Source organism: Bubalus kerabau, chromosome 21, assembly GCF_029407905.1.
Source record: "Bubalus kerabau isolate K-KA32 ecotype Philippines breed swamp buffalo chromosome 21, PCC_UOA_SB_1v2, whole genome shotgun sequence".
Lineage (NCBI taxonomy): Eukaryota > Metazoa > Chordata > Mammalia > Artiodactyla > Bovidae > Bubalus > Bubalus kerabau.
Genome location: NC_073644.1, coordinates 8276654 through 8289041, shown reverse-complemented (window position 1 = coordinate 8289041; position 12388 = coordinate 8276654). Strand labels below are relative to the sequence as shown.

Below are 12388 nucleotides of genomic sequence, written 5' to 3'. Positions count from 1 at the left end.
ACAACACAGCTGTGTTTACACCGGAAGCACAGAGGTTTTCCCAAGAGGGATCATCCCAGAACCTCCCCCCAGGGCTCTGGGGTCCTCAGCCCTTTTTTTCAGACCTCACTCTGTCCTTCATTTCTGCAGACCTCAGAGTTTGACCGGCTGAGTTTTCTCTGACTGTCGCTCAATCTCACAATCCTTCTGGTGCATGCTAGACTGTAATCCTAGGTGATTCCTCACTGCACTGTGTAAAGGTACAGCATCCAGAAATAGTCACAGTCTATAAAATAAAAACTGCAGAGTCATCAAAATGTTTCAGAAGATGGGAAATCCCTGTTAAGAGTGAATCGGTGGCATCTTCTCTGGCTCTGCTTCTCACCCTCCAAGTCCACATGTGACCTCCATCCACCACTATCTACCACCAGATCACAAGTAGTTCCCAGGAACACAGGAGCCAGGGATTAAAGGCCTATGTTTAGAGGTGACTAGGAAAGAAAGTCAAAGATACTCAGATACTAAGAGACAAAAACAAGTTTTGAGATAAGAGTTGACACAAATTAGTGTCCTGGTCAGGCAAGACCACAGCTCAAGACTGGACAGAGGAAATGACCCATGGCAGTTTGAAACCTGTAGTCATGTGCAGATGTGAGAGTTGGACAATAAAGGAGGCTGAGTGCCAAAGAACTGATGCTTTCAAATTGTGGTGCTAGAGAAGACTCTTAGAGTCCCTTGGACTGAAAGGAGATCAAACCAGTCAGTCCTAAAGGAAATCAACCCTGAATATTCACTGGAAAGACTGATGGTGAAGCTGAAGCTCCAATACTTTGGCCACCTGATGCAGAGATCTGCTTCATTGGAAAAACCCTGATGCTGGGAAAGATTTAGGGCAGGAGCAGAAGGGGGCAACAGAGGATGAGACGGTTGGATGGCATCACCAACTCAATGGACACAATTCTGAGCAAACTCTGGGAGATGGTGGAGACAGAGGAGCCTGGTGTGCTACAGTCCACGGGGTCGCAAAGAGCTGGACACGACTTAGTGACTAAACAACAACAAAAAGCTTAAACCTAAACCATCACTGGGAAAAAATGATCCATGTTATAGAGGTGAATCATCATGTATCTTAGCTGGATGCAAGTTACAAAGTTAAGCTTCAATATTTGGATTTCACACTCACTGTATAATCTTCTTATTATAATCTGGATGTCTATGCATGGTTGCTTACAAGAAACATTGAGCTGTGTGAGCCTAGGAACACTTAACTGAAAATGTATGTATGTTTTTATATGTGTGCATATATGTATATGCATAGATGTTTACACATATATGTGTATATTCAGTCTTTTAAGCTTGGTTAATGGGACTCATTACTAAGAGTGGGTAAATTCTCATGTGCCCACCTCAAGTTTCCGAGACTATAAATTAAGATCGATTCCAGATTGTGATAAATTTTCAAAAATAATGAAGACCACCTGGTCTTCTCAGTGCTATTTCTGCTCTAACGTATTTTATGACTGTTATCAGAAGTAACTATAACCCTTCTGTGGAGACTTAGACCCACTTAAACAAACCTCATAAGGAAAAGTGACATCAGGAAAGTTAAGTTTTGCATATCCACCCCCCAAAGTCAGGGAAACAGCAGTTGTAATTTTAAAAAAATGTGGGATGCTTGCTCTCCCAATAAAGTATGCCAAGTCTCCTTTACTTCTAAAGAACACACAATCAAATTAATAAAATATGAGCTATCAATAGTTGAGATCTTACAGGAAGTGAAAAGTCCATAAATATGCATTGGTCAGTAATCAAAAAATCTTCCAACAAATCTTTTGAGGTAATCAATATTATTTGTATTTTTATTTTACAAATAAAAATATTGTGTCATAAAACATTAAGAATCATGTCCAAGATTTATAGCAAGCAAGAATAAGAAAGTCTGAACTGGAAGCCTAATCTGCTTCTAAAACCAGTGTTCCTCACAGCCATGCTGGAGGCCAGTGGGGAAGATCCCCTCGCAGTGGGCATCCCGCTTGGGGGCCCTCAGAATGTCAGCACTGCTTTATAACTTAAATGATAAAGTGAACTTGAAGAACTCTGCTCAACTTCCACAAATCACCACTTGAAGCATACTACCAAATAAAAATAAAGCCCAAATTAAAGTGAAGTCTCTGCGACTCCCTGTTCTCTATATGCTGCGTGTTCTGTGGTCGCTCCATCATGGCTGACTCTTTGCAACCCCATGGACTGTAGCCCGCCAGACTCCTCTGTCCACAGACAAATTATCACTAATCTCTGCCTCCTTCATCAACTAAGTGGCCTCCTCAATATTGTCTCTTTACAGAATGAGTTGTGGATTATGGTACCACTCAGACAATGGCCTTGGGCCATGGAATGTCACTTCCACAGACATGGGATTTTTACACATCTCTTATGGTCCTACATTTCCCTCAGATGCCAGGTGTAGGCTTCCTGATACACTTTAGTTTGTCCAAGTGACTAGAGAAGCTTAAATCTATCCTTGATGTATTCATCATTTCATGAACCACCTCCCCACATTCCCTTCTGATTCAGTAGCTCTTGGTGATAAAATCTTCTCCTTCTACAGATGAAGTAGCATGGCTCTAAAGAAACGAGGAGCAAAGAACAGCACTTGAGAACCAAGAAGATTTTGAAAACCAAGGACAGCAGTTGAGCGTCACCATTTATGCATCTCAAATAGAGCCAGAATCTGGATCACATTGCTTAAGTTGATAAATTGATGAAGTTGACTCTACATCTCTAATGAGACTACAATTTTATATCCTCACATCGTTTCCATGATTACCAATCTCAGGATGAAAATGGAACTTAGGAAAGCCTAGATCATAACACACGTCATTGTCTTTAGGTTCTGGTTATATTCCAAATTAGCAGTCAAGAAGAAAATATGTATTTCCATTAAAAACCCAAATTAAGTAATCACAATGTTTATACGTTTTCAGAACACATCAAGTTTGATCGCCACATGTAAAATATCCATGACTTCTGTTAACAACCCAATATTAGAAAAGCATAATAAAAACCACAATCTAGTAATGTTTAAGGCTAACACATAGAGTTTATATCTCACTTACTTTAATTATTGTATTATTAGTCTATAGTATCATAATAAAAGTCATCATTAATGTCATATTAATTATTTAAAATATTTTAGTGTTTGAATGGAGCATCACAGCCCTGCTCTGATGTTACCTCTGTAATGTGGGATGGAAACTTGAACAAAGTTTATGTACACTCCAATTTAATTTACTGCCTGTTACAACCTGAGTAAAACGATACACACAAACTTTAAAAAAATATGTAATTATAAGTAAATAATGTGTTTTATGTAATTTGAGTCATCTTTCCATTTAAAAAAAAAGACCTCATCAAATCTCAAATTGCTGCAGCCTGATGTTCACAAAGTTTAAAAATGTGATAACAATTTTTATTGTAACAAATGATAGCTCATCATAAAGTGAGCCAGTCAACATCATAGGCCTTTTTTAATATTAACAGTTTAAAAGGAAAATTGACATAGAACGGATAATTATATAATAACAGATAATGTGTGCCAGGCCTTGCAAATGAATACTGGGCTGCTAGGGGGCTCACTTTTCCTTTCATCACAACTCTTAGGGATTTGCATTTCTAAAAAAGAGATTAGACGGCTTTATCCTGAGATCCATTTGCTTTAAAAATGATAATTTTCAGAACAAATGAATATTTTATTCAAGTTCTCCAAAGATCATTTTGATGGATACATTTTGCAGTATTGCAATTGCCTTTTCAAGTTTATTGGGATTCAAAGTATAATTAGTTTCTCTATTACAGACTGCCTCTTGAATTACATGTTTCGGCATAATGGAAGTCCAACTAATTAACTGTGTTGCTGATGACCACGTAAACCCCTGAGTCACTACGGTGTACCTCTAGAGTAGGCTAAATTTTAAGGAAAAGTAATTTCCCTTTCAGAATTTATGAAATGAAAAGAAAGAGCACTGTAGGTTTGGTTCCAAATAGAACTGGGAATCTCTTTGGAAATGATAATGTTGTCTTACAGAAGGTCTTACACTATGATAGCAAGAGAGCTAAGGAAGAAAACAGAGATGGGAAAAAAACAAGTCCCCACTTACCAGGTGTAAAATTGTACCGGGCTGAAAATCCCATAGATTCCAGCTCTCCATCAGCAAAAAATTTAATCCATAGAAATCTTCCACTGGATTTTATTACAGGTGGATTTTGTTGTCCACAAAAACGTCCAATTATTGGAGAAAATCCAAAAGGTCCATCTCGAACTTCAATATGATCAAATTTACACTCCCAAGATGGTTCAATAGAGTACTTTTCATCAAAGTAAAGTTCAATGCACTGTCTTGGGGCAGCTAAAAAAAAGAAAGGAAGATTATGTCTAGAAGGTCCTTTTTTAAATTTGTAGTTTGACTTTTCTGATTCTATTTAAGATTTCATCTGGTATAATAACTTCTATCCAACTTTGTGACATACATAGAAACACTAAGGACGTTTGTTTCAGTTAGTATTCTAAGGGATTAAATTTCTGTAAGAATGTCTAAGGGATGATTCTTAAAACTGAGGAGGTTGCCCAAAATACTATTCTGATATAAAAAGACCATTTCAATGTCTGACACAATGAACAAGTCACGGTATTTTTGTGAGAGGCTCCCAATTCAGGTTTAAAGAATGGAGAGGCGTCTTTCCGTTACTTCTCCCGTATCTTCAGGAGAAGCCAGTTTTCCGGTCAGACACCACTTGAGATCTGCTTCGCATGGAGTTCTACAGTCATTCAAGTAGTCCCAATCAGATGTCTTGGTTAGAGCGAAATGTGTGAAGAGGAATATGAAGAGTAACTCTTCCAGAACACAAGTCTTATCCCGTCATTCTCAGGCTTAAACTCGTTCAGAGACTCTCAGCTATAAGGGAACAATCAACGCGATGGACACACAGGTTTCTTCGAAGCCTCCTACCGCTCGCCCCAGCAGGGCCCTTCCACCTCACGAACAGCTCAAGCCCAGGCCATTCCAGGCCTTCACGTTTTCTAAGACAGCATGCCCTTTCAAGTTTCCATGTGTTTTCCCACATTCTTGACTACCTGTATACTTCCAAACCAACTCCTGTTTACGTGAGGAAATCTTGCTTAAAAAACAAACAAACAACAGCAAAACAATACACACACACACAAAGAAAACATCTTCTCTCTAAATCTAAAGACACAAACTGTATCTGTCTACCTTCTCCCTTCGGGCCTCCCTCATAGCTCTGTCGGTAAAGAATCTGCCTGCCGGCAGTGCAGGAGACCCAGGTTCCATTCCTGGGTTGGTAGGATATGCTGGAGAAGGAAATGACAACCCACTCCAGTATTCTTTCCTGGAGAATCCCCATGGACAGAGGAGCCTGGCAGACTACACACCATGGGGTCTCAAGAGTCGGACCCGACTTGGCGACTAAACCACCACCAACCACCTTCCTCCTTCAGCACTCAAGCACAGTACTTGTCCCTAAGGATTTGTCAAAAACAACAACACTGTTGGGTGAATTGCAGTAAATGAGCTTATCTTTATAAATGTGCTTACAGCTCTCATCACAGGAAAGTGAGATCAGGTGAGCGGCTCTGTAAACCTCTGCATGGAGGCATTTGCTGAAGCCTTTCCATTCTTGCCTTGTCATGGCCAACAGTTCAAAATCCTGGCATTCTAGACTGAAAATCAGTCAGGGTACCCCCAGTATAGCCATCACAGCTGTTGAAATATCCACACGTTTATCCTAGTTAGCAAACAGCTGTCTCGAATCCTTTGAGTGCTCTCTAGCCTCCTGACCGTCTCCAAAGACCAACTCCTCCAGAAACTTGAAAGTTAAGACCTGGCACAGGAGGGCCCACTTCCCATGTGATCAGCAATCATCCCGAATGACTACTGTTCCCTCCACACCAGTTCTTAAATATATATTGAATATCACACACTTGAGTGGCTTTAAAACTAAAGCCTTTGGTATATGCTTGCCTTTAAAATGAATGCATGGGTATCAAAACATATATAGAATTGAGATATGTGATCACCAGAAAATTAGAGACCACTTTATAACCCAGAAACTCTCTGCCTTTTCCTTCATAGTCCATATCGCCTTTCTCTTTATTCTGCCCTCCCTTACGTATTAGTTTACAAAAATCTAGTCTATGTATTTCTTATCTCCTCTCTTTCCAGACCAATGCACTCACTGGATGCCATGGACATCCCAAAGGAGTGAGATTATAATATAATAGTATTTGCAGCTCCATCCAAGACCAATTAAATGAGAAAATCTGGAGGCTGACCCAGGTATCTCTATTTTTTAAAAAAGTTAAAATGCTATAAATGCCCTTTGGATGATGGTATTCATACTAACAGTCTCAACAGCAATCTCTGTATTTATCACCTGTAAACATATACTTTCATGCCAGGACTATTCACTGAACTCAAGATCCACACATGCAATTTCTTCATGAGACATCTCTATAAACATGAAATTGAACACGTGGCTTTCCCTTTAAGCCCCCTTTCTCCACCCCTATTCCTTAGGTGGCATAACGATCGCATCTAACAAGTCACCAAGCCAGAACCTATAAAACAGTCCCAGGATGGCCTACTCTCCCTTCCCTACATCCAGTCACTCAAGGTTCAGTTTCCCAAATACCTTTCATCGTTTTCCCATCAATGTCACTTCTGTAGTTCAGGGTTTCCCTGTGGTTTACCTGGTCTTTCACAATAGTTTCCACTTCGGTTCTTTTCTTCCAGTTACTTCATCAAAATCTCAGCTTACTATTTCTCTCCTGAGATTATTTCAGTGGCACCCCACTGTCTACAATATCAAGTCCAAACCGGCCTAGGTGGCAGACGGATACCAAATTCTCCTTTATCTGAGACCACGTGCACGCCAGCCTCCTCACTTGTCCCTCTCCTTACCCTCTGCAAAAGCCCTCTGTATCGACACGTGGTTAACCAACCACACTGTATCTCTGAACTTCTGCACATGCTATTTTACACGGAGAATGGCAGTGTCCTGAATGGTCTTTAGAACTGAATGCAAGCATCTCTTTCTCCTTATAGCCTTCTCTTTCTCCCTGTTCCAAACACTGCTCATCTCAGAGCCACTTTAGATTGTTTACTGGAAAAGAGCATAGTACCCAGGCCACATTGTAGGTTCCATAAGGCAAGTACCATGTCTATTTTGCTCAATACTCTCTAAACTGTACTAACAAGAGTGGTTCAGTAAATATTTGTGAAATGTATGAATGAAAAAGGGGCCAGTATGAGTTGGACACGACTGAGCGACTTCACTTTCACTTTTCACTTTCATGCATTGGAGAAGGAAATGGCAACCCACTCCAGTGTTCTTGCTTGGAGAATCCCAAGGACGGCGGAGCCTGTTGGGCTGCCGTCTATGGGGTCACACAGAGTCGGACACGACTGAAGCGACTTAGCAGCAGCAGCAGCAGCAGCATGAAGTATTTCAAGAAGGGTTCACAGTGATAGGAGGTTCTCTTTATTTCCCAACTTTCAATTCTGTCCTTGACATGAAAGAAAGACCTATCAAATTAACATGTGCCTTGCTTGTAAGTAAATAGTGAGCATAAATACCTTTTATGGTTAACTCTGGTAAGGTAACTCTGTGTGTGTGTGTGTGTGTGTGTGTGTGTGTGTGATGCGGGGAGCACAGGTGTTTGGGAAGTTGCAAGTTTGGGGCCATTAGGTGCTAACACATAATATTAAGAACTTCTACCACTAAATGAAATGTTCATATATTTAAAAAAAATTGTCCTTAATAGAGAGGTGTCTACAAGGGTAATGGAAATGGAAAATGTTCAAAGAGAAGCGAATCCCTTTTTCAGCACTTTTTATTCTTCGGGCTGGGAAAAAAGCTGATGAGAAGCATCATCATCATTTGGAATGCTGACTTTGGTGTGAAAGGATGAAAATGTCACTTTTGAGCACAGACTGAGGCTCAGAATAATATTCAGATTGATATTTGGAAAATATGATTATGAATTTAAAAAAAAGCTTAATTGGAGGATAATTGCTTTACAATGTTGTGTTCTGCCTTAACAACAATGCAAATCAATCATAGGTATACATACATCTCCTCCTTCTTGAGCCTCCCTCCCACCCTACATGATTACATTTCTTTCTACATGAATACGTTTTGGGTGCTTCATATTATTTAAGAGAGAAAACAACAAAAGTATAGATTATTCTACTAATTATTTAACCCATAAAAGATGAGCTGCCAAAATTGTTACACATTCGGTAATATTACACCAATCATACATCCATTCCATTAATTAAGAATTCCACATCAATGAAATCAACTGCAAAATAAACTAAGTTGTTGAATTCTTTTTATTTTCCAGAATTTACCTGTTTATAAGTCTTTACTAATCATTTCACTCAGGGATTCCCTGGTGGCTCAGAGGGTTAAGGATCTGCCCTCAATGCGGGAGACCCAGGTTTGGGGAAGATCCCCTGGAAAAGGAAATGGCAACCCCCTCCAGTACTCTTGCCTAGAAAATTCCATGGATGGAGGAGCCTGATGGGCTACAGCCCACGGGGTTGCAAAGAGTTGGACACAACTGAGCAACTTCATTCACTCACTTAATCATTTCAATAATTAGCTCGATCCCACATTTTATAGTTGCTGGATTCACTCAGAGACATTTTTTGTGTAGGGTGTCCAGAACCAATTTTTGTAATGTCTCTATGTATACTGGCTTTCCCCGGTGGCTAAGTGGTAAAGAATTCTGCCTGCCAATGCAGGAGACACATGTTCGATCCCTAGATGAAGGAAGTTCACCTGGAGAAGGAAATGGCAACCCACCCCAGGATTCTTGCCTGGGAAATCCCATGGACACAGGGGCCTAGTGGGCTACAGTCCATGGGGTTGCAAACAGCTGGACACGACTTAGCAACTAAACAACAACAACAAAGCCTTTACTAATCATTTCAATAATCAGCTCGATTCCAGATTTTATGGCTATTGGCTTCACTCAGAGATATTTATGTGTACGGTCTCCAGAAGCAATCTCTGTAATGCCTATATGCACACTGTCCATCCTGAGCTCAGGGACGGCCAGGCCGGACTTGGCTCCCTCACCTTCTATGATGTAGATGCATTCCCGGTCAGGGGGGTACTTGCTCGGATAGTTCGGAGAAGTGAAGATACCTCCCTCTGCATGTTTTGTCCAAGTTCCACACTGCACAGACTTCTGTGTTTCTGAGGTGGTTTGCTTTTCTGCAAAATAAAATTTTTTAAAGCCCCATTATCCAATTTTCTATACAACTAAAAATAGAGAGGACATTCTTACAATATCCATTAGTAAATTAACTTCTAAATGCTGTCTTAGTCAAAACCAATCAATTATACACACTATAAAACGCTCAGATATTCTGGAATATTAAGAATATGAAGAATACAGGAAAATGCAAGTGAGGAGAGGCCTCCCACTTGAATTTTTCCAAAGAAACACACCTGTTCCTTTTTTGGCTGCTCCAGACAAATGGAGGATGATTAAACTTGCTACAACTGAAACAGAACAGAAAAATTGGGAAGATTAATGTACCCTGAAATGACCAAATTCTATTAACAACATAACAGTTTAAAGATAAAAAGATATCAAAGAAGATTATTACCGTCAACCCTTCTCAGATAACTAAGAACTTGCACAAACTGATTCAAAATGTACAAATCAGGACAATTGAGGAATCTCCTCAGGAAGTAATGCCAGTTAAGAATGGTTAAGGCTCAAGCTCCTAAGGCAAATTCAGACTTTGAGACTAAGAGCCAACATTGTCCCCTACTAATGTCACATCACGGTGGGCTTTCAGGAATGTGGCCTGGCTGCCCTTTGTAAATGACTTTGCCAGCTTCTTGCAAAGAAGACAGAGGGTCAGCAGGTCAAAAGACGAAAAGGAAAAGTGTTTGCATCAACAATGTTACTGTATTTTAGGAAACAAATATTTCACCAAATCCTATGGCAGGTGGGGGAGGGAAACAAGGGAAGAACAGCCTAATGTGGACTGAAGGCATTAAGTACCATAATAAACATGTTTCTTTTACAAAACTGACCTGCCAAGTAACCCCAGTCCTCAGCATGCTTAGGCTAGGAAATGAATCTCTCCTAACCTTAACTTTGATGCAATCCTTTGTATTATCCAGGAATATTTTATAATTTTAAGAAAGGTTATGTCTATAAACATTTTATTAAGGCAGATTTGCAGTATCAGAAAAAGACTCTGATCTAAAACTTAACAGTAAATCTATGAAGACCATTAAAATGCATCCTACTGTTTTACTTCCACATCCTTGACTTAGTATTTTCACAAAGTCTAAAACTGAGAGAAGTATTAAAGCAATCTAGTCTTCATAATTTCTGATTTTGCCTTCTGTATTTCTCTTTTATCATTTATTTTCTTGTCAATTATCTAAAAGCTCTCAGTTTCATTGGGTCTATAATTATTAAGTCCACTTAAAAATGATTTTGGATAAGGGCAGGTATAATCCACAATGATTTCCTACACGAAAGTTCAGGACAGGATCTTAAAAAGGCATCCATTAAGACTGTTCCAGGAAAAGTATATGTGAGCCCTGATATTAATGTTTGAGAAAGTATGTCCATTATTTTACTTGTACTCTATATAGCCTGTCTGCTTTTTAGATTAAAACACTGGTTGTTACTGTCTGTGTTCAGGTAGAAAAAAAAGTCTTACTCTTGCCATGTCTACACACACACACACACACACACACACGTTTACAGCCACCAATACCAAGCTGCTGGTTTGGGGTTTCTACTCGGATGGAACCGCACTGTGGATTGTGTCCTGTGAGGAACACAGCAGCAACGCCTGTCTCCTGGCTGCGTGGCACGGGCAGCCTCACCCTCCCTCTATCCTGTGAGATTCCCACCACGGATCTTTTTAGCCTGCCTTTACTCGATGACTTGTGACGCTATTTGCCTCCAGTCCCCCGCTCTCCCCTGAACCGCACGCGAACCGCACACTCGTGAAGCGACACTCGAGGTCTATCTACACTCTCCGGAAGAGTTTAGGCTGGCACTCGCGCTAGCCTCGAGCGTGGCGTTCAGGTGGCTCACACACGACCCACCGGAGGGGCGACACGGGCCCGCTGGGCTCCAGAAGCCCCTGAAAGGACCGTTCCTTCTCCCAGGAGCTGTCGAACCCGCTGCCTCCCCCCGCTTCCACCTGCGACCTCCCTGGGACCCGCTCCCCGTCCTCTGCCGCACGTGCGCGTCCCCACCGGGTACTCGGCACCCTCCACCCGCCGACACCCCGGCGCGCGGCGAGGCTGTTTTCCTCGGCCGACACTCAGCTCTAGGGACCACCGCCGCGCGCCGCCGCCACGCCGGGTCGAGGATGCTGCAATACAGAAAGTTTACATCTGCCCCAGACTCGCGGGGACTGCGGGGTCCGGCGAGGGCGCGGCGGGGGCCAGGCTCTCCCTGAGCGCTCGGCCACGAGGGGAGGGAGGTGGGAGGAGGGTCCCCGGGGCGGCTCGGCGTGGCGGGAAGAGGTACTCACTGTGAAACAAACTGCGTCCATAGATCATGTCTGTTCCTTACACCAGAGGCTCCAGGCTCCACTAATTCCATTTAGAGATGGGAAGACTTCCAGTGGTCAGGGAGAGGACGGAGTCGAGAGAGGGTTGAGAGGTGCAAACCGGGAACAGATGAAGAGCGGGGGGAGAGTGAGGTGGGGGAAAGCCAGCGATCCGAGCCCACACAGCAGCAAGATCCGAGTCCGCGCGTCCTCCGCCCCGGGCTCGCGCTCGCACCCGCTCGCCCTCTCACCGCCGCGAAGCCGGCAGCATCCCGGCCGTGACGCTCGCCTCACGCCCGGGCGCCGGGTGCCTCCATCCGCGCCGCCGGCGGCTGCTCCCGCCCCCTCTGCATCACCGCCGCCGCCGCCGCGGCTGGCAGGAGGGCGCGCGGGCGGCGGCGGGCGCGGGGCGAGCCCTGGGGCACTCCAGCCGAGGCCGGGCAAGGGCTGGGGCCGCGCGGCGCGGCCAGGCGGGGGCAGGTCCGGACCGACGGCAGCGACGGAGCGCGCAGCGGCGGCGGCGGCTGGGGCTCGCTCAGTCCCCAGTTTCATACACCACGAGCAGCAGGTCGGAGCAGCCCTCCTCGGTCCAGCCCTTGGGGATCGTCCGCTGAGGCATTGAAGACAGGAGGAGGAAGGGGTCCGTCATCGGCTCGCCGGGCTCCGCGCCACCTCTGCGATCTTGCGGAGAGAGGAGCGGGTGGGTGGGCGTCTGGGAGGAGGGCTGCAGGGTGGTGGCGGAGAGACCCGGGTGGCGGGGGGCGGGGACGGGAACGGGGCGGGGAGGG

The 12388-nt window shown here is 43.4% G+C and overlaps 1 protein-coding gene across 3 annotated transcripts in view; it reads right to left on the bottom strand.

Moving 5' to 3' along the window:
- The window catches only part of NETO1 (neuropilin and tolloid like 1), a 114371-nt gene extending 102761 nt beyond the window's left edge, over positions 1-11610 (bottom strand). Inside the window, exons 1-4 of one of the 3 annotated variants that reach the window (XM_055559113.1) lie at positions 11583-11610; positions 9517-9570; positions 9142-9279; positions 4137-4385 (exon numbers count right to left, since the gene is read on the bottom strand). In XM_055559113.1, coding sequence (XP_055415088.1) covers positions 4137-4385; positions 9142-9279; positions 9517-9570; positions 11583-11610 — 469 coding nt within the window. Of the gene's footprint in view, positions 1-4136; positions 4386-5249; positions 5546-5591; positions 5843-9141; positions 9280-9516; positions 9571-11582 lie in introns of those variants that run through there. The other 2 variants (XM_055559114.1, XM_055559112.1) reach the window with 2 other exon arrangements.
- Positions 11611-12388: the final 778 nt, after the last annotated feature.